Below are 26,438 nucleotides of genomic sequence, written 5' to 3'. Positions count from 1 at the left end.
CGGACAGATGACAAATTGTGATTAATAAATGTGGTCCAGGACAGCAGTGTGGAAGGGTTTTATTAATAGAGAGAATTAGAGTGGCTGGGCAACTCAATCTGCACACTGTCACTCTGCATCAGGTCCCATAATCAGAGCTTAATGAAACAGCGCAGCACCGGGATGTAGACACATCTGCCTACAGATCTACTGTACAGTTAGCACACATGGCCGAGTGTGCCGGGCAGGAAATAATGCATTTATGTCAAGGTGAAATAACAATGATAACACATGGACTGGTGACAGATTTCATGTTCATCTTGGAATTATTATTATTAAGTCACGTGATGCATTTTCAGCAGAGACCTGAAATTTATTTCGCTTTCATTCCAGAGCATATTCTTCAGAGCTGTCGAACCAAATACAGCCGTCACATGTACCTTCGTATTGCACTTCATGTCGTCCTCCATTTTCTTTTTTAGCCTTCCCTCAGATCACCTCCCGAAATCTCTAACAACCTCTAAATTTGTTTAAAAGGGCGTAATCTCTGGCAGCAAAAAAGAAAAGGGAGCTCGATAGCCGGGTTCCTGTCCCTGTTAACTGAGGAAGACATGAGCAGAGGCCCCCTGGGAGCGACGGCCCTCCGGCAGCAACGTGCCTCTTGGGGACTATATGTCATTATCCCTGAGGGCTGATGCTCAGTATGTGCTGGTCACACTGCCTGCGCTGGGTTTGGATTGTGTGACGCTGCCACAGTCTCAAAACAAAACGCAATATGTGGTCCACGTACCACTGACGGATTAAGCTGAGATGATTCCACCCATTACCACTCTGCTCGTTTTGTTTTTCCGCCAAATAATCCAGTAGAGTTATTTAAATCTTGAAGTGAATGCCTTTAAAAAAAAAAATATGCACACAAACCATCCACAGCGGAAAAGAAATATAACATGAGTAATGTGGCTATAAATAGGTTCCTGCTTCTCTTACTTGTTTACACAGAACAGAAGAGAGAAAAACTAGAGCTCAAGTTATGCATGTGTGTGCACAAAAGAGAGAGATTTATTCTTGGTGTGTCATTATATATGAAATGAATTATTAAACAAACTGATTATTCAAAAAGCCCAGTACTGATTCCCCAATGGCCCGTTTTCTATTAGTGACAGTGGAGAATGTGTGAGTCAAAAGTTAAGTCAAGTGGCACAATAAACTTAAAAAAGACCTTTCATCAACATAATGTTGAAATTTTGCCGCGTGTGAATACTGAAGGGAACAAATCATGAAGAGAATAGGGAGAAAGGGAGACAGACAGCTGAAAGACATGCACATATTTGAATATTAATCCCCTCAGTAATATTTTAACAGGCTTTAAAAATCCAATCCTGAGCATATTGCCTCTGACTGTTGGCACTGATTATCTCCCCGGCGCTCTGAGCACTGTTCTAGTGGGACCGAATGACCGACACCCCCATCTCAACTCTAACCCCAAAGCACATATCACGGGCCCCAAACTTTCCCTTGCTGGTGGAAAGACTCATGAGAGAAAAGGTTGCTTCTCAGAGTTTTATTCTTGCTAATCTTTTCCTTCGCAGGAGGGGCAGCGATCGATCATCTCGGCATTGTTCAATGTTGTCACCTCAACAATCTTTGTACGCTAAAACCACACGATTGGTAAACGGAGGCGGTGTGCAATTGCCTGACACGAACAACCGATGAGCTATCCGGTGGGATCGGGTCTGTTGATCCTACATGGCCAGACAGCAGTCATCATATCTGAGGAGAGAGAGGTCCAAGAGGTGGTGTTAATAAAAAGTGTCTCATCAAATATGTAGACCCATTCCTCCGGCGCCCCCAGTGCTTCAGTCATCAAACTTTAAAACTCACAGAGCGGCGATTGGGCGAGTCAGACAGGTGACGCAAACCTCTGAGGAATTGGTGATATGAGTCAAAAGTCCACCCAAGATGTAACTGAAATGGAAGGTGATCAGGAGACATTTTAGTTCACATGGCATCACACCATCTCCCTCCGTTCGCTGCGACAGCGAGTGGTTCAACAATACCAAACGAGGTCTTTACTAATGGTGCACAAATGGCTCGTCCATGCCACGTCTCTGTGTGTGTGTGTGTGTGTGTGTGTGTGTGTGTGTGTGTGTGCAGTAGCATTGTGTTTGTGTGTAAGGTTTTTAGGTGAAGGAAAAGGAGCAGCACCGCATGTGGGGCAGGGTGTCTCACTAATGAGGCTTTATAACTGTGGGATCCAAGTCACACACACAGACACACACACAATGGTCTGGGGAACATTTAGTGTCTCCCCCTCCATGCCTCACCCACCCCGCCGAGGCATCTTTTTACTCACCGTGTCCAGTGTACTCCCTCCTCCGCCAGAGGAAAACATCTGCCTGCGTTCCGTGACTCTTCAAACATTCGCTCTTGCTAAGGAGTTTGTCCCCCAACAACAGGTGAATGTCATGGATAACAAGATGCAGACGGGACATCTGTTAAATCCCAATGTGGCAACAAAAAAAGTGTAATGTAAAAGGAGGCGAGAGAGAGAGAGAGAGAGAGAGACAGAGAGAGACAGAGAGAGAGAGAGAGAGAGAGAGAGAGAGAGAGAGAGAGAGAGAGGGAGGGAGGGATGGGGGAGAGCTAACAGGTGTCGACGAGGGCTGCCCATGGAGCTCACCGCGATAAGCGACATTGTCACAGTCACTCTGGATGAGAGCGTCTGCGTGCTGCGGGTCGCGCATTTCGGAATTGCTCCAAAGTGTTCTAACTGGTGTTTTGTATTTTTCTTTGAAGTTGGGGGCATTTTAACTCGCATTCTCTCTCTGCCAGGAAATAAACGAGGGGATTTAGCGGCAGATTAAGAAACTCTCATCACTTTGCTGGCAGCGCCCGTCGGCTCCGCGGCTCCGCGTTGAAAGTGCTGGTGTCGCTTTTGGTGGAACGTGGACTGAACGGATTAACAGAATATATATTTTTTATCTGCTTCAACAGATTTATTTTGCTTCATAATGCAGATGGTGAGTTTTCTGTCTTTTTATTTTACTCTTTTAAAATTCAACCGGAAACATGTTTATGGTGCATTGTCGACCCTCACGTATTTTAAATTTACATGACAAGAAACACAATAAAACTAAATGAAATTATTCTTTTATTTTACCTAGTTAAAGTTAAAAACATGAATAACTTTTTTATTGAAGACATAGCTTTTTAGATTTGTGTCGTCATCATTTGATCTGAAACATTCTTTGAATGATTGCAATTATATCACAGTTAAATAATTACGTATCTAAAATAACATTAAAGCAATTTAAGGAGTCTGTACTGTCTTTGCTCTATTTTTCAGATGCAGATATAGCCAGTGGAGGAATGCATTAAAAAGTGTTATTGGTGTGGACGGTTACATGTGAGTTGTGTCAGGAAGAAATATTTGATCCCTGAACTTGTCCCTGAATTAATCATGGCATTAATTGAAACATTGAAGGGGCCTGAAATATGAATTTTCTTTGATTTTCTTTTAAATTATACCCCGACTCCTAAATACGGTGAATTTGGCACCATCTCCCATTTCAGCATTCTTCTAATAAGCTTGGCTTCTACAACAACCCTCTCAGTGGCAGACATGGTTTCCATCTGATGCTAAGAAATAAACCGGACCGGAGGACAACGAGGGAAGTCAAAGGACATTTGAACAAGACGTTATTTGGTGTGTTTTTTTGTATTGAGTCACCACACATCTGAGAAATACCAATTTTATCAGTGACACAGAGCTTTCCTTCCACTCCCCTCCACATCCTTCTACACCTCTTTACACCAAAGAGGTCCTCGGAGAGGCTTCATCCTGGCCGGCACCATTCCAGCCAAGGGGGAAGAGGACTTCCTGACGCTGGCCGCTTCGCGGCTCAGCCGCAGGAAACGCGTCATTGGAGCTGCTGTAGGTGTGGCCATGGTTCTAATACTGCTGGTGGCCATTCCCCTTCTTGTCCACACAACCAAAGGGGGGAACACCGAAAATGCAGGAAGCCATTTTGAAATGCTTGGCAGCTGCAGGATGGTTTGCGACCCCTACGCCACGTCTCAGCCCGGCCAGGAGCTGACGGCCGTGTCCCCCCCGCCGCAGGACTACTCGGGGAAGAAGCTCAAGTCTGGTTTCCGTGGGCCTCCAGGGATCCCCGGCCCCCAAGGAGCACGTGGACCCCCCGGAGAGCCCGGCAAACCAGGGCCACAGGGGCCTGCGGGTCCAGGTCCCGGTGGCTATTCACCCTCACTCTACACTCCCAAAATTGCCTTTTACGCAGGGCTACGCAAGCAGCACGAGGGAAGTGAAGTGCTGAAGTTTGATGACGTGGTGACCAACGTAGGTAACTACTATGAGCCCAGCACAGGCAAGTTCACCTGCCCCCTGCCGGGCATCTACTTCTTCACCTACCATGTTTTAATGAGAGGGGGTGACGGAACCAGCATGTGGGCAGACCTGAAAAAGAACGGACTGGTAAGTAAATGTGTTTGTGTTTGCCTGCATGCAGACGTGCACGTGTGTGTGTGTGTGTGGACCGTCCTGCGTGACCATTGACTCACGTGCACCTCAGTAACATTGAGCTCCTCATATTCGGAGCACATTCCACTTAGCAGGTGGCAACAGGACGGTCAAAGAAGGACGGAGCAATCTTTTCTCCTCATTAAGGGAAATCCATGCTATACAGTCTAAAAACCCCAGGTAGGGATATTTGCATTCTCATACGCGCTTCGGCTAAATGACAAGCCGCTGCCAAAAGGAACAGTCTAATTAGTGAGTATCATACACAGAGCTTGATTATCGCCTAAACAGAAGTGCAAAAGAGCACAGGAGAAATGTCCGTCAGCATACGAGGTCCAGTCAGTTTACATCCCAGCTAAATAAATAGTTAATGTAAAATTGACAGTCCGCTCATCCACTAGCTCGTTCCCCAGACACTAATTAAAGACACACGGGCTGACGGGGGGGAGAGGAGAGAAGACGTGGGATAAATCACAGGGATTTTATCAGAGGACTCTAAATTCAGGAAACACTCTTCAAGTTGTTTTGTTTTTTTACATTCAGAAATTTATCAAGGACTTCAAATGCAAATACTCTCAAACTGCTCAGACCTTCTTTTCTAGACATGAAATGTTCCCAGAACTCTTTGGCCGTGCACAGGGCCCAATAAAGGCTACTACATACTGTATGCTTTCATCTGACAGTTGTAAATAAGATACATTTAATACATTTCTATCTCATTTGGTGCAACAAAGATGAATATTTGTTTAAGGCTGCCTGCTTAATGTCTTGTATTAATATTCAAGTCTTCCAAACCTGCTCAATAATTTTACATTTTAAATTAGAACCCGCTGTGCTTTCCTTTCCTTATCCCCTCCCAAGCTCGCTCATAGATTCTCCATTAAATACCTTTTCCTTTCAACTCTCAGCGGGTCTATCTGACACCTTTCAGGTGGCTGTCTTAAATATTTCGGTTGTGTAGCTCTCATCTAACAAGGATCTAAACAAACAGAGCCCCCGGCTGATAATATGTGCCATGAAGCGCTTGAGCTATGATACTTTTTCTGCCTGCTGATTTCATTTTTAAACCCAATAAAGAAGGATGGCCATCGCAACTATTTCGCCAAATTCCCTACCCACTCGAGTCATAACTTTTACACCCCAACAGATACGGTGATTTGCAACGTTGGGTTTCTTTCCAGGATTTGTTCAGCGAGAATGAGTGAAACACAAGAGACTTGACATGACATAGAAAAGCATAGGCGTCCGACTCCGCCTGAGACAGTGAATCGCAAAAACAAGACAAGTGAGTTGATGGGAAGATCAGGGGTGGAGCAGAGGAAGATAGATGACTTAATGGAGGTGTGGAGACAGTGGGCTGCTAGACGAGGCATCGGGGAGGCTGCCGGTGAAGGCCGGGATGAGATCAGGCATGATGACCAATGGACACCCACTCAACGCGCCTCGGCTTGACAAGCGATCAAGGTCGACCAGAGAAAGAGAGACGATTGATTTACGAACTGTATTTAAACACCTGTTTGCGGATAGTGTGAAATGTGAAGTGCGATTTAACGAATTCTGGGAAACAATAGCTTTCCTCCAGGAATTATTGCAACTCCTGTATCTTTGCTAATAAATAAACAGGCACACGCCGTGGGTCTTGGACGTGTGCGATATAAGTGTGGTATGACGTAATGTCAGGATGCGCTACGTGTGCCAAGGCTTCGATAGGATATCCAATTCCTATTACCTTTACTAAATCCCTCCTCGCTGAAGCTTACCTGCTCAGACTTCAATCTAACTTCCACAAGACATCATGATAGTGTTTCAGAGTTAGGGATTTGTGATTGAATAGGTTAACGTTTTAGTTGTTTTTTGACGTTCGTAATGCAATAGTAATGGACTTACAGCACAATTCAAATGTATCATGCAGAGGTTTGCTTTCCGTTGTTCCATCCCATTGACACATTTGAAATGTTCAATGCATAGTTAGTGAACAGAAGGCCCAAACTGCCAGATCTGATTACCCAGTTTCTAAAGATGATGCATTCATACATCATTATAATACTGAGTATTTTAATATTCATTTAGCATCACTCTAAACAAATAGTTCCAATCATTCATTTATGATTGGTGCCACTGCTATCATGCATTTGTTCAACCACTATATTCCTAAATCACTGTCAAGGATATACGAGTTATGCTGCCTAGCATTCCAGGTGGGTGGCGAGTGTTATTATGACCGTCTATGCTAATGATAGCATGCTCGATGCTATGAAAGTTGGTAATACGTCATGCGTTCCATCTCAACAATCCCTTCCTTTTTCCTCATTAACTGGTAGGGGAGCTGTTTATATTCCCCTAATGCATCAGTGTAAATCTGTAATACGTGTTCTTATTTCAATGTAACATGCAGACAAATAGATACTGGCTCAGCTCCCATTTAATTTCTCCCTCATTTCTTTTCACCAGAGTCTTTTAATAGCTCAGGCAAAGGTCAAGTTATTTCCCACAGTAGTGTTAAAATGTCATCACTTGCTGTAATGGCCGGTACCTGTATTAACTTTCCCACCACGGAGACATAGATGTGCTGCAGATGAAATATAATTAGCCTCAGCGCTGGGGAAAGTGTTGGATGTATAACAGAGTTTGTTCTGATAAAGATAAATCAGACAAGAAATTGTCTCTCTGTCCATAAGAGATCGGAATAAATATCCAAACGCGCCCCACGTGAAACACGTAATTCAAATAAGTCCACCAATTTCACACTGTCCGAAGGTTTTTACCATCGTGGCGAAGCAGCCTCCAGACTGTAACACTGGCAGGTAATAGCAATCTAAGGTACGCTTCAATGCTACAGTTGCTTGTCGCCGCGTAATCCCCGGCCTCCCAAAGGAGAAGGAAAGCCTCTCCAATAAATATTTCATTCCCACAAACACCCCCCCCCCCCCCCCCCCTACTCCACACACACGTCCTCAGCCCTCCTGCAATGTGCTGGAGTCCCTTAGGTAAGTTTAACAGCTACTTTTCTATTGTCTCCACTCTAAGAGGTCCGTATATCACAGTGAATGCATCTTGTCAGTTTTATTACCAGTGGAGCACAGACCCACGGATAAAAACAAGGCTTCATATACCCCCCCGCCCCCCCCCCTCACATCTCACCGGCCTCACAAAATAGCCTCGCTTGATCAGTCTGTTGCTCTATGCCCCCCTCCCCCCCTCCCCCCCTTCCTGAACCCCTTTGGTCTTTGTTGTTGTTTTTGTTTCTTCCTCTCTTTTTCGTCCATCCAACGACACTGCGGCTGCTGCCCACGCCTCTTGCCCCCCCACCCCTCCCCCCTTATTCCCATCCTCCTTGCCTGTGGCCCCCTCTGCTCCCGGGCGTGTTTACTGTAGGTCCTATAATGAAAGGCAGAGACAGAGACAGCCACAGGCAAACCCCGGGGGCTCCTGCCTCACGGCTCACAGCCCTTCAAGCTCCAGGATCAGCACAGCGTGCCGCCTGGTTCACACGGATCAGGCCGTGTCCTCCAGCCGTATCCGTCTCCTCCGTCGGCTCCCTGTCCTAATCCCACGACGGCTCTGTCGCTCCCGTCCGTCCGTCTGTCTGCATTAATGGACGGCTCGCGCTATTCCTTCACACGCAGGAGCATCGGCTGGAGCACCGATTCGCAGACGGCATATTGGCAAAGTGACATCCATACTGACTGATGTATTTTATTCTCTGGTGTGAGTGTTCAGCAACGCCTTCATGCATTAAGTCAAGAGAATCCGAAAAGACCTGAAGGGGGGTTGGAGGGAGGGGGGGGGGGGGGTATCTCCCTACATCTCCCTGGGTTACACTTTTTGGATAAACTAATGAGCAGGATGACATATGCCTCGTGTCAAGAGGAAGTCACAACAACACCATAGCTGTCAGCGGCAGCCACAGATGCAAATTTGATATTGGCTGTCACTACATATGTCAAGCTGAACCACAATATAACCTTTTCAGATGACAATGGATTGGTGTCGCTTTTTGAGAGATGGTCCACGGGGCCGAAGAAGAGTAGATGTTCATTGTTTGGTTATACTAATTGGGCTCCCCTTTTTAACACAAGGGTAGCCAAAATAAAATAAGAACAATATGGCTCTGATTATATAACTAATTATCAATACTTGATGTTCCTCTATATCTATGAGCCGTTCGGCCCCTCGCACAGATGCTACGCTAACAAAGTGACAAAATGAACTCAAAACCACTTGAGTAGATGACACACATGAGGTGAAAACAATACCATCCACACACTGACATTGATGAGAAGGAAGTCACAGAACACAAATATGTTCATGAAGTGATCAAATCATTTGATTTATTGGTCAACTTGTAGTGTCAATGTGGTGTCCACACACAAGGTCCATTTTGGTCATTTTGTGTCTCTGAACTAAATTACCATCTAGCAAAGAAGAGTAGATTAATGTCTAGGACACAAGTGTGATGAGCATCTCTACATTCCACACATCTCATCGTGATTTGAAACACGGATAACGTGGACTGATAGAGAATCTTAAATCTAACACAACAAGAGTAGTCGTTGTGGTAGTATAACACTCGCTGTGGTCGGTTTGAATGTGCAGTTATTTAGCTGAGACGCCTCAAGAGATCGACTCCTCTGTAATAAATCTGTTTTAGCCTGGACAGGGACACGCTTAACCACTGGTCACCAGCATGCATTCCATCTAAGGAGAGCTCCCATTGGCAACGGCCAAACGGATAGGTGCACAGGGATGAGCGCACACCTTTTCTGTGACAGTAATTCGTGCCGTGTTGCTCGGCGATTGACTGTTTTCAAATTGATGCCTGCTCCGTCGGGGGGAGTGAGGTGATGGGAACGACACCACGGTTGTTGAGCTGCAGATCATATTCTTTGGCTGTCATGAAGACGTGAGTGTCTCGTCTGGCTGCTGACACGAATGGAGCGCTCCCACCGTGGATGGACACGGAGCCGGACACAAGGCCCGCCGCCGGCTGACAAATATCTGGCGATTCGAGCTGCTCCATCAGAGTTATTGATACATAACACATTGGAGGGATTTAGGACAGAAACCCAATGTACAATTACCCTTTTATTTCTTATCTACACACCCTATTTATTAAAAACGCGATATAAATCAGTAATATAATCTTGGTATGTTGCAATCCAAGCATGTGTGCTTAAACGTCCACGATGAGTAAACCTAATTAAATGTGCTAACAAATAAGTAGAGATCCACTGCTGCTGGGTCAATAACAACGAACCCACGCACAGCATGCAAATGTGAAACTGTCTGGCTTCGGCATAGCAACTCAATATCATGCATACTGAACCGGCCGCAGCATCACCAGCAACAGGTCAATAGATAGTGATGCTGTTTCTCGGCTGAGCCAGTTCCCCCCCGTGGACGACCTGTTGCCCCCAATGATTCCGCTTATCTCCACAACCCAATCACATCCCCATCGTCGGCCCAGCTGTGAGCACCGGCTGATCAATAACAGCCAGAGCGGTTGTGTTCTCAGTCCGACCTTTGGGGCGGGGGGGGGGTCACAGGTCACAATCCATGAGTTTATCCAGCATGAATGCAGAGGTGATGTCATATGTACGAGTGTCTCATTTCGAAGGCTGTCAATAATTGATGATGAGCCGGCCTGAGAAGCGCACGTAGTGATAAAGGAATGCTGTTGAGCTGTTGAGTAAGTGACGGTGACCTTTGCGAGTGTTTGTCCGGTTTCCTTCATGTTCTAATTGTCGATGCGTTTGTCCTCCGCGGGCGACAGGTAAGAGCCAGCGCCATCGCTCAGGATGCCGATCAGAATTACGACTACGCCTCCAACAGTGTGATCCTGCATTTGGACGTGGGCGACGAGGTGTGTGTGCAGCTGGACGGAGGGAAGGTCCACGGAGGGAACACAAACAAGTATAGCACCTTCTCCGGTTTCCTCATCTACCCGGACTGAATGGAATCCTTCCTGATGGAGACCGGTTCACCAACACACACTTAAACACAACCGCACTAACACACACGTACGTATGCAAATCAATGCACGATACACAGGTATGCAGACGCTCAGTTCCTACTTGGACAGATGAGAATATGTACACACACACACACACACACACACACACACACACACACAGGCATAGTGAGATTACAACACAAGAGCGTACCGAGTGACAGTCTAAGTCGAGTAGCGTGATTTTGAGCCAGCAACTCTCACTACCGGCACCTTTTGTGCAAATATGAATAGCAGAAGATGTAGAGTATTGGTGCACATAGCATTGCACACTCCGGCTTGGAAATATCTAAAATTATTTTGTGTGTTCCACATTAACTGACATTGTGAGAACTACAATATAACAATAAATCATCAGAATATTATTATTTTCAATGCAATAATAGGCCCCATTGGCAGTATTGCACTTTATCTTACACATTTCGGCTCGTCGTTCCAACGACTTCGGATAAAGTGGCCGACGTTTCGCAACTCGTCATTGTGAAATGTGTTATTCCCTTAAGTGAATTACACCAGTTGAAAGGAAATCCCTGTTGTGCTTCATCCTGCCTCGGGGCCATGCTGATCAAAACTAGGCCATCTGAATAAACACAGAGGTTAGAAGTCTCTCTCTCTTCCCATCGTGATGCAGGATATCACAGCAAGACAAAACAAAACATATTAGAAGACATTTCATGGATGACACTTGTGTGATGAAGTGCCAAGTGCACTACTGACAATAGAAAGTGTGTGTGTGTGTGTGTGTGTGTGTGGTCAGTACTGAGTGGATAGATATTGTTGTATAATGAGGCATTGAAGAGTAACAGCTGTAGTGTTTTAGTTACATTAAATGTTGTACAATATATTACTGGAATCACACTGCCATATTTACTTATTACCTTATTTTTTAGAGACCCTGTCAAATTATCATCATATGTATTGACACAGTAATCCTGGATTGGGCCAACAGGTACGTTGAATAGGCCTGCTATTAAAAATATCTATAACTACCACGTCTGTGTTCTTGGCGTTGTTTTTGGCGGGGTGGTCAGGGCTGAATAAAGACACGTGTTGTCATAATAAATCTTCATAAATAGAAGCAGACCTTTGTTCAGTTTTATTTGGAGTGACCACTTGGGCTAACTGGAGAATTGGATACATGACACATAGTGGACTTACAGCTGAGATCACTACTGTCTGCCCGCAGCCATCTCCGCCTCAACATGGATTTCCAATACGCGTTAAGACACTTAAAACAAACATTAATACTGCTACTTTGATCTTTGCACATAATACACCGTGGGTCTGCAAACTCCTGCCGATGTAAGTTAAACTTGCATATAATCAGTTTTACAAACAAACCAAATAGATTCAGTGTTTGATGGATGACGCTTGACAGAAACGGTTTAGCTCTCGGTGCTCGCTCTCTTTGAATAGATAAAGTATATCTACAAGGCTACGGGAAATTAAAAACAGAACTTTATCAATTACTAAGTTCCATTAATTATTGATTAAAAAGTCTACAAAATGACAACCATGTGATGAACATTTTCCAGAGTGAAAGGTTTCTAACGTCTTGTTTTGTCGCTCAAAGACATGCAGCTTAATGCCTTTAGAAAGATGCAAATCCTTTCATTTGAGCAAGCTGGATCCTGAAAAATATTTGACTTTCTTTATCCATGAGGAGACATTTTGGCAACAGATTTATGATTAATTTTCAATCAACCGTCTGACAGTTAGTCATCATGTTGGTGTGTTTGTCAGTGTGCCAATAGTATTATAGGTGAATTTAAAAACAAATCCCATTAAAAGAAGGTACCGAATATACAAGGTGGATATTTTTTAAACTAACTCACGGTTAGGCCTCTATTTCAATCAAATGGTTTTAATACATTTAGTCCTTAGATTTATAGTACAATTGTAATTTATTACATATGGCATTAAAGAACCGACCCTGTATTGGATCTGCTGTTGATTTTATATTAAACATTCACCGAACACTGCTCGTAAACTACAATTATATGTGGTATAAAATTAAAGGCAGATCTTATAATTTTAATGTGTTTGTTTTCTACTTAATGTCACCGGTTAATTTAAGCAATCCAAATCTCCAATAGAATCACTTCCTTAAAGAGACGTCATCTCCGTGCTAAAGAAAATGATTCTGAAATACCTGTCGGATCTCTGGCAAAAAGCACACCATCTAATTAGAGAGGAGAGCGGACAGCGTTGTAGCCGTGGAGGATTTGGTGGATCTGTTGCTCCTGAGCGGAGGAAGGGGGATGAAGCCCGAGCGCTGCCCGGCTCCGGCCCTGGGCTCCCTCCACTGGCAGATTCCAGTTGAAAGTTAATTGGACGGGGAGAGGTCTGAGACAGGCTGCGCCGAGGCCCATTAGCGATTCCCCCGTCGAATGCAGAGCCACGAGGATCACAGACTCACAAATAGGAGGATTCAAATAATCAATAGCCTTGACTTCCATCGACCACACACACACGCACACAGAGTAATTAGTGGACAAGCTATCCAGCAGTGGACTATGACACCCTCCTGACTCCCCCACACTAATGAGGAAATAGTTGTGGCTGCTTGTGAGGGAAAGAAAAGGTCAGGAAGCCCCCAAACAGCCTACTGCTCATAAATCAGTATTTTGTCATAGAATCATTCCTTAAGAATTAAAAGCACACCAACAGAGAATTACCAAGTGAATATTAATTCGGTTAGTTTTGACTTTGTAATGTCCATAAACAATGGCAACAAATAAGCTATGAAAAGGCCGTAGACAGCCATTAAAAGACTATATTGAGCACCATGGCTTACATTAATTCTATTTAAAATCTGGTACACAGCAAAACAAATGGATTAAGAGCAGATTAAGATACATCTCTTGTATTATGCACTGAATGAAGTGGTCCTTCGGACTGGCTGATTCCAGGAGCAACACTGCCCTCTAGTGTCCATGCAAAAGCATTGTAATAAGACAGACCATAACACGCACATTATTCATTCAAGCTCGACAAATGTCAAAACCATCAAAATGAGTCTTCAGGAAAAAACATTTATTAAATGCAGCAACAAAGGTGGGGTGAATTAAAAACATGGGAATCCATTTGAAATGTTTGCATGATAATATGGTTTTGAATATACCGGAAAAAACCCGCAGGATTGGAGAAACGCATTTCCCAGCCAAATAAATTCTTAGTCAATGATACAGTAAGTTGCTGACAGTTGTATACCGCGGATGTATAATTATATTCATATATATATTAAAGTCCCCTCCTGAATTGACACACTGGTATCAATATTTACAGTATATCATTAGCAATTTATGTCCTTTTTAATGCTGCATCTTGGAATGTTATTGCAAAGGATGCAAGCATCAAGACTCCTGAATGCACACACGTTGGTCACATACATGAATGTCCCTGGCAGCAATAGCCAGGGACATTTGTGGTCTTTGTAGGGAATGTAAAGGCACTTCTTAAATCAAATGAATGTGGAAAACCAATGTATGGAAGAGGTTGGGGGAGGGCAGGGAGCGGTGATGTAGAAGCAAACTGAAAAAAGGGGGTTACATATGACCGGGTAGAAAAAGTTGGTGGCTCTTCGTCTTCACCCGTTCATGACCATCCTGACCAGTTCTGCAAAACAAGACACAAGAGAGACGGGCGTGAGAGTCGTGGTGTGAACCCTGCGTGGCAGATCCCCCGTGCTCTGGTCACCCAGAGGGGAGAAGGGTTGAAGATGGCACTGAGAGAAAGATGTGAGGCATCTCCCATCTCCTATTCAGCCAAAGCACCTGGCCAGGTCTATGATCCAAGAAGAGCTGGTTAGAGAAGCCATCCTCGCTGAATGCTTTCCTCTAGTTGAGAAGCAGAGAAAAAAGGGAAGACGCTCAAGGGAACTAAGTCCAGTCAGACAGCGGCCAGCTACAAATTCAGCTTCCATAAGTGAGGAGGAGAAAATAAAATCAGCACTAGAGCAACTCCTTGCATTTCTTTAGTTAGTAGAAAGGGGACTGGTCCACTCTCCCAAAACTGGTGCCTATATTCAAATGTAAGAAAAATGTCCTCAATGTAATCAACTGTGCACGTTATCTTTTTCATAAGAGCAGCACCTCGAACACTAACAGAGCAAACAGACCATTTCAAATAGTGCAAATGACATGCAAATGAGAGCTGCATCATGACCTCCAAAGCCATCAAATAACGCGACCATTGGCTACCAGGCGGAGGGGCATGCGGCAGCCAGGGGCCAAGACAGGAGGGCTTTATGGGAGACAGGCAGAGCAGCAGGAGGCGACGCATGGGTCCAAGCCTCACAAGGGAATACAAGAGGGAGCACAAGGCTTCCCCAGACACCTACAGGTCAAATGGGATTTTTGACCTACAGGTCAAAATCTACTCTGCAACAGCACATTGTTCCGCGTTTGCAAATGATGAAGCACAACTACAGCCAATAAGTGTTAGGGTGGCCTGATGGGAGGATTATTGAAAAACTAGAAATGAAGGAAAGCCTGCAGATGAGATCTCATGGTATACCGAATGCCCGTACCGGCCCTCAGCCTGACATGATGTGGCGGACAAATGCTGTGGAGGAAGAACATTTAACACACTGTTATACATGAGCTCTTACACCAGTCAATTAGCCACACGAGATAGACTCATAAGAGACAGTGAACAGGATGGATACCCACATCGTAAGACAATTCAGCCATTACCAGGAAAACATTTATGCCTGGTTGACTGTTTAACACCGCCGACATATTTGAGCCTAAACGTTTTTTTTTTCCAGCTTGACATTGAAACACAGCGGCAACAAGTGATTGGATGACCAGTGTTTGAATGGGATCTCCCTGCTTACACATGGAGCGTGCAAAGCCGAGAGAAACCAGCATGACAGCAAACCAAACAAAAGACCAGGATGGAATAAAAGAAGGTCAATAAATCCTGTGAATCAAAAATGTTGTTGTTTTTTTCTTTCCGGGGGCGGGAGGACCCCCTGAGGACAATGGTTGGGCAAACACTGTAGGTATTACAGAAAACAAACTACATTTTAGCACAACCGTATAAAAAGGCCAGTGCTGACAAGCACATTGGCAAATACTGGGTGTGAGGTTTCATTAAGCATAGTGGGTCTGCAGCAACAAATCCTGGCAAGTATCCATCTCTCGTTTATTTCTCTTACCTTCATAATTGATGCAGCCATTGGCATCTTCGTGTCCCGCCAAAAGCGTCTCGACTTCCTCCTCTGACATTTTTTCACCTGAAATAACAAATTGAAAACATTACATGGGTGAGATTATCTTGATCTAAAAAAAATAAAATAAATAAAGTAGGACCAAGGATTTTACAAACGACCAAGTAATAAAAGATAAGCATACTGGTACTTAAGTTAAAAAAGTAAATGGAATGACACTAAAAATAAAAAACTGAAAACCAGATAAATAACGTGCAAAAATAGAACAGTATATTGTATATAAAGTATTTTTAAAAGTGTATAACGTAGATTTAATTTTCAGCAAATACTTTTTTGAAATGACAACATACATTTTGGGGGTAACAGAATTTTTGTGAAAGAAAAAATGGAATTAGAGTATACGTTAAATTCTCATCCAGCTTTCTACTCAAGCGTGATATGATGGCAGCTTGCCTAGCGTGGTGAGGACGTGACGAAGCTCTGCTCCCATTACTGTGCCGTTGCCCTCCTTGTCAAAGACACGCAGTCCCTCCACAAAATCCTCCATGGAGCCCTGATCTTTATTCTTAGCGATGGCCTGGAACATGGGCAGGAACTGCTCGAAGTCCATCATTTTGAGGTTCATCTCTGGAAAAATAAAAACAAACGAGGAATGTCTTAGTTTCCAGCTGCAGTAAAAACTCTGTGGTTACTAAAGAAATAAACAGTGACATTTTTCTTATTTATGTGCATAAAAACAGATAACAGCCATAAAGGTTTTTTCCCTCTCACCCTCAGCCTTGGGGTTTCCCAGGACCTTGAGCACCTCAGCATTGACAGGGTTCTGTCCCAGGGCCCGCATGACGTCCCCACACTGGCTGAAGCTGATCTTGCCATCTCCTGTCCTGTCGAACAGCAAGAATGCCTCCTTGAACTCTGCAGGGTACAGAGACACAAGACAAGTTAGAATATAGATGTGCATTATCTATCTTTTGAATGGAGATAAACAGAAATGTGCAGAGGAATGATTTGGAGACAGTAAGAGACATGGAAACAGCTGAAATCAGAAAAGCCAGTAAATGACAACAGGCAGACAAGAGAAGGAGAGACTGGGACATGACCTGGTCTTATGCTGGTAGGCCTACATTTGTGCAGACAGGACACAGTGCACTACACTGACCATCCAGCACATGCTTCACATACTGCTCAAGGCAAGATAGCTCCTGCAGGTTTCCCCCAGAGAAAAGATGTAATAATAGTTGTAGAAATCTATGGGGAAGCTTAAACTCATTTTCTAGGCTTTCACATATCTCTCACTACCCTGACCGCTACCCAGACTGGTGCAACCACTGCAACAACAGATCGCTCTCTACACTCACACACTGCATTTTGACATCACAAAAAAAACTCATATCCACGTCGGTCATCTGGCTGGGCTGTGACTTACTACAGCTCGACTACTACAGGTGAATCAACTTTGAGTGCAAAACTACACGTTCTGTCATGGTTAGGTCCAACAGTGTAAAGTTAGACTGAATATAATGGAAAAGGCTTAAAATGGTAAGTGTGTAGGATTCATTAAATAAAGAACCAAAAGCAAACATGGATATAGTACATTACATTTTTTTTAAAGTGAAGATAACGGTTAAGGAGAAATTTAGATATTAATCAGAACACAGGTGAAAATGTATTTGATTAAACAATGTGAAAGTTATAATGCAAACAATTAGTTAGACAGGACACTTGATACACAAACTAATACATTGCCCATCTTCTGGTGGCAATCAATAAATTAATGAGTTGGTATTTCTCAGTTTTAGTTAAACGCATATTACCAGATTCATAAAGTGTAATATATGACAGGATGATCTTAAAGGTTGCTTCTTTCCTAAACCTTATGTGGTTTGTTTTTCTACTAAATACTGCTTTACAGTCAATAAGACTGATCACTACCTTCCCTTTCATGAAAGTAGCTACGCATCGAGTGTTTTTGTACACCAGTGTAAACAACAAAGGTTTTATCATCCATCAGCAGTGATTACTGTGACTTTGATCATACATTCTACATCGAGTCAACAGTCAACCAAAAAGCTCAGCTGAAATTTAGTGAGCAGATTACACCATATCCAGACAGTAGTCTGGTCCGAATGTTGCAGACAAGCCATTTCCCAAAAAGCCCAGGCACTGTTGTGTAGCTTTTTTTTCCTGTTCTGAGGAATGTGGCTCTTCCCTTCTGGCATGCGAGCACTTTTCCCAACGCCATATTTGGTAGTAGAGGAGTGGAGCAGAGGGGGGGGGGGGGGGGGGGGGGGGGGGGTGAGAGCAGCTACAGCCAATTATGTCAACTGAGATTAAACAAAGCAGCCGAAGGACAAAAACATGCACCACCGTGTCAAACACCAAAAAAGGGCACGCTGGAAGATGCGTCGCTCTGGAGAGAAGCTTATGGCAAACGGACACGACCAGGACTCACGTATGATAACAAGATACCAACTTCGGCAACATTTGACTTTATACATATGCATTATTGCGCACATACAAAAACACTGCAACACCACGATCAAAGTTATCATTACGTTATATGACACATGACTGACTTGTGACGGACCAAACAACAGTGCAAAGCGACTCCGTGTAACAGTTTAAACAGGTTAACGTTAGGTTTACATGCAGATCACACCCTAAACACGCCGGCCGAGATAGTCATCGGTTACAGCTAAGGCGGTCCCCTCTCACTGACTTACCATGAATCTGATCCGGGTTAAACTCAATCTGGAAAGGACAAGCAGTTGCAAGTGGACAGTGATGAAACAGAACAGAAATCAAGAAGGATATCCTCGCCTAAAGACTCGCGGCTGTGACAGGCGGACAGAGAGCAGGGTGATAGTGGAGATAAGGGGGGGAAAGAGTGTCCCCACTGACCAAGCAAGAATGAAAGCATGCAAAAGAGATCTAAGAGATGTCACGACACAAAATTCATAACTCACCAAGGATTTGATCTTCCGAGAAGTCAGACTGTTCAAAGAGAAATTAGGCTACATGATTACGACTCCCTTTGCTTTGCAATACTCAAGCTAGCTTTGGGTAACTTCGAAAGCGTTTGGACATGTTTTTTCGAATAGTTAGATTGACTCAAACGATACATTCCGTAACAGTAACACATTCAGCAGCGCATAATATACACGCAGGTATTTAGAGGACCTTAATTAGCTCGTCGTGTGAACGTTAACTTTATCTACCGTGCGAGCTAATGTTAGCTTCTCAAAAGTTGCACTTCCGCTAGCCACCCGCGAGCCAATTCACACATTCAAACTCAACTTATCGTATTTAGAAAAGCTAAACCATTGACTTGAGACAATAAGATAATTACACAAGAACACTTGCTATCCTAGTAAAGTCGAAGGGAGCAGAAAAATCCAAAACCCACCATGTCTGTACTGGCTGAGGTGTGTCCGAGAAGTCGGAAAACCAAAGAATGTGTGACGGCTTTTAGAGAAGGGCTGGGTGAGGAGGCGGAAACCCAGCGGACTATGGGGGCACTGCGTCATGACGTAGGACGCACGACGTCCAGGCACGCGGGCGAACCGCTCCGCTCCATATATAGGAATGGAGATAAAGGTATGGCTCGTGGTTTACAGCACCTTAGTTATGTTCCCTAAGGCTGCTTGAACTGCTCTATGATTGAGGTGGCAGCTGGGTTACGTGTATTATACAGCTGTTTAACTATTTCATTTAACAGACAGGAGGCAAAAAGACCTCTGTCTCACCTATTCTGTTCCTCCTGGTTTTACATTTAATGCATGGATTTATAGCCCCTCTCCACTCGCTATTACATGTTCCTTTGCTCGTTGTGCACACCTTAAATTTGATTGCAAGGTAATAAAGTTCTTGTGACATCATAACCATTGTTCAAATTAGATGTCCCCAATGCACGCTTGGAGTGAACTACATGATCAAATGAATGAAGGAGGAGACATTATGTGTCAAGTAGTCTTTCAATAGCGCCAGTGAATTAAGAGTTTTTATCAAGGTTCACTGTCAGTCACGATGTAGTAGATCTCATAGGGTATCTTTAATATATATATATATATATATATATATATATATATATATATATATATATATATATATGTATATATATATATATATTACATTTAAACTGCTTGTCTTTAACCTTACAAAGTAGGCTCAATGAAGCCTATATTAAGTAAAGTGTATTCTACTTAAGACATGTTTTAAAAGATGTACTGTTGAAGAATACTTGGCCTATAGTGTGTGTTTCAGTTTGACTGCACTGAATGACTTTTCAATGAGGATGTGGATGTCTTGCCATGATGGAAGGAAGGATTGCTTTAGGCTTGTGAGATCATGGACTGATGCCATGTGTTTTAAGCACTCCACTCTGGCTAGTTGTCCCATTGTGAGCGGAAGTGAACATTGTATCACGGCCCACATAACTTAGCAGGCTAAATGGGTTCGCTCCATAAAATGGCATAGTAACAGCAACACAATGTAACACGTAAAGCACTAAAGAATGGAAGCAAAGCTGAAGCACAAGCAAAGACACAAGCACATTAGTCCAAGGTCTAATGTGGGCATCAGTGTAGTTTGAGTTTCTTTAACACATCTTCACATTCATGTTTTCTCCAATTGATCTATCCTTTGACCTGAGAATACCAATCACTTGGACTGATGAGATGTTAACAGGCGCTTACTTCATTTACTAACTTCCTAAATCTGTTGATACTTGTTATTCGCTAAATACATGTATCAACTTGATATTGATTTACTTTCCAGGTATTCAAAATAAAAGACATTTTTATATTTGCTCAATGCCTTATGTGTCAGCCAACATGTGTCATTACAAAGACATGTACCTGTAATATATCTGTAAAATGATATATAGACAAAGGGCCTCAAGTTAGTTTTGTACTGTGCCCTACATCTCACAGATGGGGAGGTTCGTTCTCTTTGCAACCCGTCTCTAGCTTTGAAAAATGGGTCAAGCAAAACCTGTCTAAATTATTAATCAAGTGAATAATAAAAATGTCCTCCCTTTGAGGGTAAATGTCATATTTTGCTTCTTTTAAAACATATAACAGCAATAGGTGTGCAGGTCTTATTAATTAGTTGGAATCTCTTGATTACTTGAACCAGCAAACACTGCGGCAGCAGAAATATCCTCTTTCTCCCTGGGGAGGCCACTGACTGACATTCTCACTTTCAGTGCCCCATTTCTTCGCTTATCTTAGATTCAGTCCCATTGCAGATCAATGCTGGCGGTTTATTCAAGTCAGTATCGTAGAAAGCAGCTACGCCGCGAATCATCGCTGAACTCAAACAAATGACAATTGATTTTTGAATTGAAGCTTGACGCTGTACACAAACTCATAGCTGTGATGAATAGTACATGCTTTCTACTCGTAGTCCAAAATGCCCGCATTAGATCAGTCGTGAAAAATCGTACCGTATTGAACTCCACTCACCTCCAAAGCAGTGGGGTCAAACGGGGAATCCGAAGCACGCAGCATCCTGGGTCTCTGTTCAGGTGCTGGTTTTGGATCTGCAGCAGCCACGGGGAGGCAGGGGTAAGGAGGACCCAGCCTGGGCTGAGTCACCGGAGAAGGAGACTTCTTAATGGAGGATTCTCTTTTAGGAGCCATTCCTAACCTCGAGGGCAGCCAAAAAACGTGAAATCTCTGCACCAGCTGCTGGTATGAGAGGCTGAGAGGAGGTGAGCTATAAGTGTGCATGTCCTGTGGAGCTGTGGGGAGGGGGAGGAGGGGGCAGGTTGATGACGCTGATGATGGTCAGGGACCGGCAGCTATGAGGCAGAGGTGGACAGAGTAGCAGAGGAGTAGAGAATGATTTTACCCAGTAGCTTATATATGTTCACACCTGTAATGAAAGGTTATAAGGAGGGACATATTCTGTGTTTTAAATCAGCATGTGGCTAATTAGAAATTGTCCTAGAATGCCAATTATTTATACACAATAAATTGCCAGAGTTGCTGGTCATATTAAATGTCCACATATGGAAGCTTATCTTTTTGCCAAGTTAGAGATTAGCATAGGTGTTTTTTTACTGAATTGGCACGGTTAGCATTTGAATAGATCCAAATGGATCCAAAATATAACAGTTAATCTTTTTTTCTGTTTTTAACCAGAAGGTGATGCTACCGACATATAACAATCTTACAGAACATAATGCATCACTGCAGATGATACACTGCACAGTATACAGTATGAATATAAAGCACAGTATACAGCATGAATATAAAACACAGTATACAGCATGGCAGAGCCAAAAAGGTTACAGTTGTTCATAATAGAGCCACTAGATGGCACCATTATACAACAGGAAGACACAACTAATGCTCTTGGCTTCAACTTGTTCCAAAAAAGCTGTTATTTGTTGAGTGTATAGATGTTGATGTATTGATACAACAGAGGAAAAAAATAAAATGCTAAAAATGATGATGGTGCATCGCACTTCTATCTCCGAGTCTGTCTGCTCCTCCAGTGGTTGAGAGGCAACATTTCAAATAGCCAATATACTTAAGCAGAATTTGGAAGTACTTTTACATTACGCTATTATTTATATTTTCTACGTAGTTTATACTTTATACAAGGAAAATGTTGTTCTTTTTACGCAACTCTGTTCATTTTACAGCTTGAGTTACTTCAATAATACTACAAACCCACACAAATTAGCATGTATCAACCATTATACAATAAAATGATTTATCCTACATAATTAACAATTTCATTAAGTCATTTTGCACAACCCCTTTTCTGTCTTTCCATTTTCTCTTGGTAGGACCACGGGTTGGACTGGGTCTATATTTGGTGGCCTGATACTTTTGTGCTTAAGTTAAATAGAACTTTTAGCGAGGCACTTCTATACTCAATGATTGAATTTAACTTCACTGAGGAGCAAACCAATCGACAACTTCTGGCGTCACTCTACCCTTTCCTCCAATAATCAATGCTGCCGACTCCGCAGTGGATTTGGGAACAATCCATCGTGCGTTCAATGGGCCTTGAAATGACCGTTTATGTGGGTCGAGCGTCAAAACAATAGCGACATAAGACCCTTGCTGCGAGACCAACGGCACTCCTGGTGCTTCAATAATAGATCGAACATGCAAACTGAGAAAAAAGCCCCCCCCTAACAAAATCATCCAGAGTATCTACATAACATGAAGAAAAAGCGACAATATAGCCTTTTATTATTTTATTTTGTTTGTAATGTTAATAGATTCAGTCAGCCTGCAGCCTATTGCCAGCTGATTGCTGATGAGTCTGCCGAGCAGACAGCTCAGTGGCAAACACTTTAAGAAGATTAGCAGTGCCTCACGTTTTCCTCCTCATTTGCAACAATAATCCACCACAAGAGGCTAATAATAGCAATACGAATAACTTGGCTGTCTGCTCTTAAAGTAGTATAGCAAAATGAGCAAATTGAAATATGAATCTACCCCAGGTGTCTGCATAGTTCTTAACTTGTCTGAAATTGATTTAGCGAAATATTAGACACTTAATTGGAAATATTACCATCCCCGTTTTGCCTCTCTGCAATTTTGTCAACGGTGTTGTGAAATTAAATTAAGTTTCTCGAATTTAGAGGAAATGTTTCAAGAGATCCATTGAGGTGCTCAACTGACTGATGAAATTACGGCAGTTCTACCACTTTAATGCCATTCAAAGTCCCCCATGCTACGGCAAATCTCCAAACCACCTGATTTATTTTTAATGATATTACACCCCTCAGTCGGCTGTGTCATGGTAATAATCTGGGCTGCTCCAGCTGCCTCTAGATCACATTAGCCGGGCTTAATATTGACAGTGTTGGTCCTACTAAACAATGAGGCTATGGGAAAAGGCGGCTTAGAGGCTGCCTAGCCAATGGGCATACTGCAGGAGGTAGAGGTGGTGCAGGCCAGGATGCTCCGGTTCCCTATGCCCCGGAGGACTGGCACCATCATTAGGCAGCGTCTTCTATAGTCCTGCGGAGCTTTAAATCCACCACTACCAGATCCAGATACAGACCCCAGACATCAAAACCATACTGACAAGGGACCATGAAACTAGTGGCAACTTGATTCCCTGCTATTCTTTTATCGGACGGATAGACCTGCAAGGACAATAAGCTCAGCAGCTGCACCTTGTGTAGGTTCACGCAATTTCAAACGCTTTGGACGGCTCAGGGAGATCTTTCCTGCAGGGCTCACCTCGAGACAACATGAAATGAGCTGTTGGACCCTCGTGTTCAGGACTACAGACCAGTGGTAGTGATGTCTGAATCCTTTAGGGAAATGACAAATAAATAAATGTTTGAAACTGTGTGAAATAAGTTCTTACATATTTTTTTATTATTTTTAGTTTACATCCCCCAAAATGAGAGAAAACCCTTTTTCCAGTCTGATTTGATTAGAAAAGTGCTTTTTTCCGTTAGACTAATTTATGGTGCGAGCTTGCGTAGTTGTATTTGCATAATGGTCACACTGGGAATCAGAGGCCACTTGTGGGACACTTGCACCTGATCACAGACACGATGGCTCTCTGCCAATCACACCTCCACCGTTGCGTCTCCCAATTAAAAATCACCTGGATTTGTCCTTGGATTTGTCAGGTTGTACGACATCAGTTAAATGCCCCAGTACGCGGAGGCTTTTTTTCTTCTGTCCCAAATTGTTATTTGGATCGGTGGGGATTTTGCACGGGGGCCCACAGATTACCGTCGTTGATTAGTGGTTGGGTGTAATCCTTTCAGCCCCTCTCTCTCCAAAACACCCTTGGGATATGCCCGTCTCCCAGAGGACCGGCTACATGGCAGATGGATCCTCCTCCCCCCCGTCTGCCCCCTCTAACAGCACACCCAAAAACACTGTTGATGTCCTGGGACGGAGGTTGTAAAGTATCCTGAATATGAAACCACAGGCACCTTTGTTTAGTGGCTCTCTCCCCACTTAGTGAGAATTGCCCTCAGGCATGATTCTCATTCTGTAGCTACATTTCTACCCAATTGGAATGTTTTCCAAATCCATTAGCCCAAAGGAAGAGGAATAACTTGCACACAATCTGCTTTTCTGAGATTCTGCTAGATCTTATCAAGACTTTGTAAAGCAAACATCTTTAAGTTGTGGATATCTTTGTTTTATTGATACAGGAAGCCATTTGGAAAAAAGAGCAAATGCCAGCTTCAAGTCAAAACACGGGATTATATTTCTACACAAGGAGATGGAGATCATGGTCCACTCGTCTGTGGGCTATTAATTCAGTGTCTGTCCTTTTTAAAAGCTGTTTCTTTTTGGAATCTGTGATGCATCATGTGTGTTTGCGTGTAAAGCTTTAACATTGGCTGCACACTGGAAACATGCCTCGGCCTCAAATCATATTGTGAGCTTAAAGTATAAATTAGTTTGGAATTCACTAGCAGATAACGTCATATTAAGAAGAATAAAAAAATGGCTTGAGGTTTCACTTTCACTTAGAATGACTCAACATTTAGACTTAAATATGTTGTCTTGTCTCGTCGTCCATTTTCGTACTGTGTGCTGTTAGGCACCGCCAAGTCAAATTCCTTGTATGTCTGACATATGGCAATAAATGTTTCCTGATTCCTGATATGAAATATTGAACAAAAATATTGACATTAACAATAATATCAAAACTGGAATAGTGTAAATATCAAATACCAAGGGATTTGATTGGAGTTAAAACATCTTGATTCACAACTGTGTGTCAGAGCATTGATGTTCCCCTGTGTGCAGCAGTCAGGCTGTCAGTCTCTCCAGCAAAGTCTGCTCCAACAATATTCAGCCTCAGTGAGCAGCAAATGGAGAGAACTGAGCCCTGGGACTGACACACTCTCTCTCAAACACACACACACACACACACACACACACACACACACACACACACACAGCAATAAGCAATAGCAATACAATTGAAAAACTTGCACATGCACAAGAAAATTCTCCCAAAGGTGTTAAAGAAAAAAAACTTGGGAAAATGGTTGACACAACCAACTTTTATTGTTGGTTTGACAACAATACGATGTCATCTCTCACACCATCCCGTGCCACATGACCCCCACCTCTCACCGAGCCAACCCCTCTTGCAAATCCACGCTCCCTCCATCTTTTATGATCACTACAAGGGGCTCAGCTTTCAGAAGCGGTCCAGGGAGCATGTGTGCAGAGCTTTAATTCCTATTGTATTGGTGCACTCTTGGTGTGTGTGAGTGTGTCTGTGTTTTAGCGAAGGAGGGAGAGGGAGATAGAGATGAAGAAAAAGACAGGAACAAGGACCCATCTGTCAGTGCAGCACACAAATCCCTCCCATTCCACGCTGAGTCCCAGGGGACCAGAGCGAGAGACAACTCACTTGTGGCAGCGTTTTTTTTTGGAAGGCGGAGGTTACTCCCATTGATAACAACAACAGCACTAAAATAATGTGAGACTGGTAGATCTTAAGAGTTTGGACAGCTTGTGTCTAAATTGAACAAGCCATTTAACAAGTCTAGCCGTTTTCATAGGAATATTTTCCTATATTGACTACATATATAATTAACCGCATAACTTTGATAAAACTTCTATTTGTTGGATAAATATTTCGGAGGGTTAAAATCCTGCATCCTCCATCAGATGTGTTCACCATGACCTCTTCCAGAAGGCTGCTTATCTATGTTACTACTTAAATGGGAGCAGGACACAATTCCCTGTCTGTTAGTCAGTCAGTCAGTCAGTCAT

At 43.2% G+C, this 26,438-nt stretch overlaps 2 protein-coding genes across 6 annotated transcripts; one reads left to right on the top strand and one right to left on the bottom strand.

The window, feature by feature from the left end:
• Window positions 1–2,672: 2,672 nt before the first annotated feature.
• Window positions 2,673–11,518, top strand: c1ql4a (complement component 1, q subcomponent-like 4). 3 transcript variants are annotated; one of them, XM_078092025.1, is made up of 5 exons: window positions 2,673–2,999; window positions 3,326–3,385; window positions 3,553–3,685; window positions 3,801–4,471; window positions 10,290–11,518. In XM_078092025.1, exons 3-5 carry the CDS (start codon window positions 3,616–3,618, stop codon window positions 10,467–10,469), a joined length of 921 nt encoding a protein of 306 aa, XP_077948151.1. In that variant the 5' UTR covers window positions 2,673–2,999; window positions 3,326–3,385; window positions 3,553–3,615; the 3' UTR covers window positions 10,470–11,518. The 3 variants fall into 3 exon arrangements, with proteins under 3 accessions (XP_077948151.1, XP_077948156.1, XP_077948160.1); XM_078092030.1 differs by lacking the exons at window positions 2,673–2,999; window positions 3,326–3,385 and having other exon boundaries at window positions 3,482–3,685; XM_078092034.1 differs by lacking the exons at window positions 2,673–2,999; window positions 3,326–3,385; window positions 3,553–3,685 and having other exon boundaries at window positions 3,793–4,471.
• A 2,027-nt stretch (window positions 11,519–13,545) lies between these two features.
• LOC120829123 (myosin light polypeptide 6) lies at window positions 13,546–19,360 on the bottom strand. 3 transcript variants are annotated; one of them, XM_040192969.2, is made up of 7 exons: window positions 19,109–19,236; window positions 18,669–18,696; window positions 16,474–16,617; window positions 16,156–16,329; window positions 15,691–15,768; window positions 15,045–15,092; window positions 13,546–14,144 (listed from the first exon to the last, which is right to left on the bottom strand). In XM_040192969.2, exons 1-6 carry the CDS (start codon window positions 19,109–19,111, stop codon window positions 15,064–15,066), a joined length of 456 nt encoding a protein of 151 aa, XP_040048903.1. In that variant the 5' UTR covers window positions 19,112–19,236; the 3' UTR covers window positions 13,546–14,144; window positions 15,045–15,063. The 3 variants fall into 3 exon arrangements, with proteins under 3 accessions (XP_040048903.1, XP_077948168.1, XP_040048902.1); XM_078092042.1 differs by having other exon boundaries at window positions 15,058–15,092; XM_040192968.2 differs by lacking the exon at window positions 15,045–15,092 and having other exon boundaries at window positions 19,109–19,360.
• Between the last annotated feature and the right edge of the window lie 7,078 nt (window positions 19,361–26,438).

The sequence above is a fragment of the Gasterosteus aculeatus genome, chromosome 2 (assembly GCF_964276395.1).
Source record: "Gasterosteus aculeatus chromosome 2, fGasAcu3.hap1.1, whole genome shotgun sequence".
Lineage (NCBI taxonomy): Eukaryota > Metazoa > Chordata > Actinopteri > Perciformes > Gasterosteidae > Gasterosteus > Gasterosteus aculeatus.
The sequence above is the reverse complement of the archived record's forward strand: the minus strand, read 5'-3'. Positions and strand labels throughout refer to the sequence as shown.

What these genes read in the sequence shown, in the direction of transcription:
- c1ql4a (XM_078092025.1), top strand. Translation starts at nt 3,616, where the DNA reads ATGCTAAGAAATAAACCGGACCGGAGGACAACGAGGGAAGTCAAAGGA. An exon ending in TTTGAACAAGACGTTATTTG is followed by an intron (nt 3,686 to 3,800) that starts GTGTGTTTTTTT and finishes TACACCAAAGAG; the next exon opens with GTCCTCGGAGAGGCTTCATC. An exon ending in ACCTGAAAAAGAACGGACTG is followed by an intron (nt 4,472 to 10,289) that starts GTAAGTAAATGT and finishes CGCGGGCGACAG; the next exon opens with GTAAGAGCCAGCGCCATCGC.
- LOC120829123 (XM_040192968.2), bottom strand. An exon ending in CTCGGAAGATCAAATCCTTG is followed by an intron (nt 16,618 to 18,668) that starts GTGAGTTATGAA and finishes TGTACCCTGCAG; the next exon opens with AGTTCAAGGAGGCATTCTTG. An exon ending in TGGCTGCATCAATTATGAAG is followed by an intron (nt 14,145 to 15,690) that starts GTAAGAGAAATA and finishes CTTGTTTTGCAG; the next exon opens with AACTGGTCAGGATGGTCATG.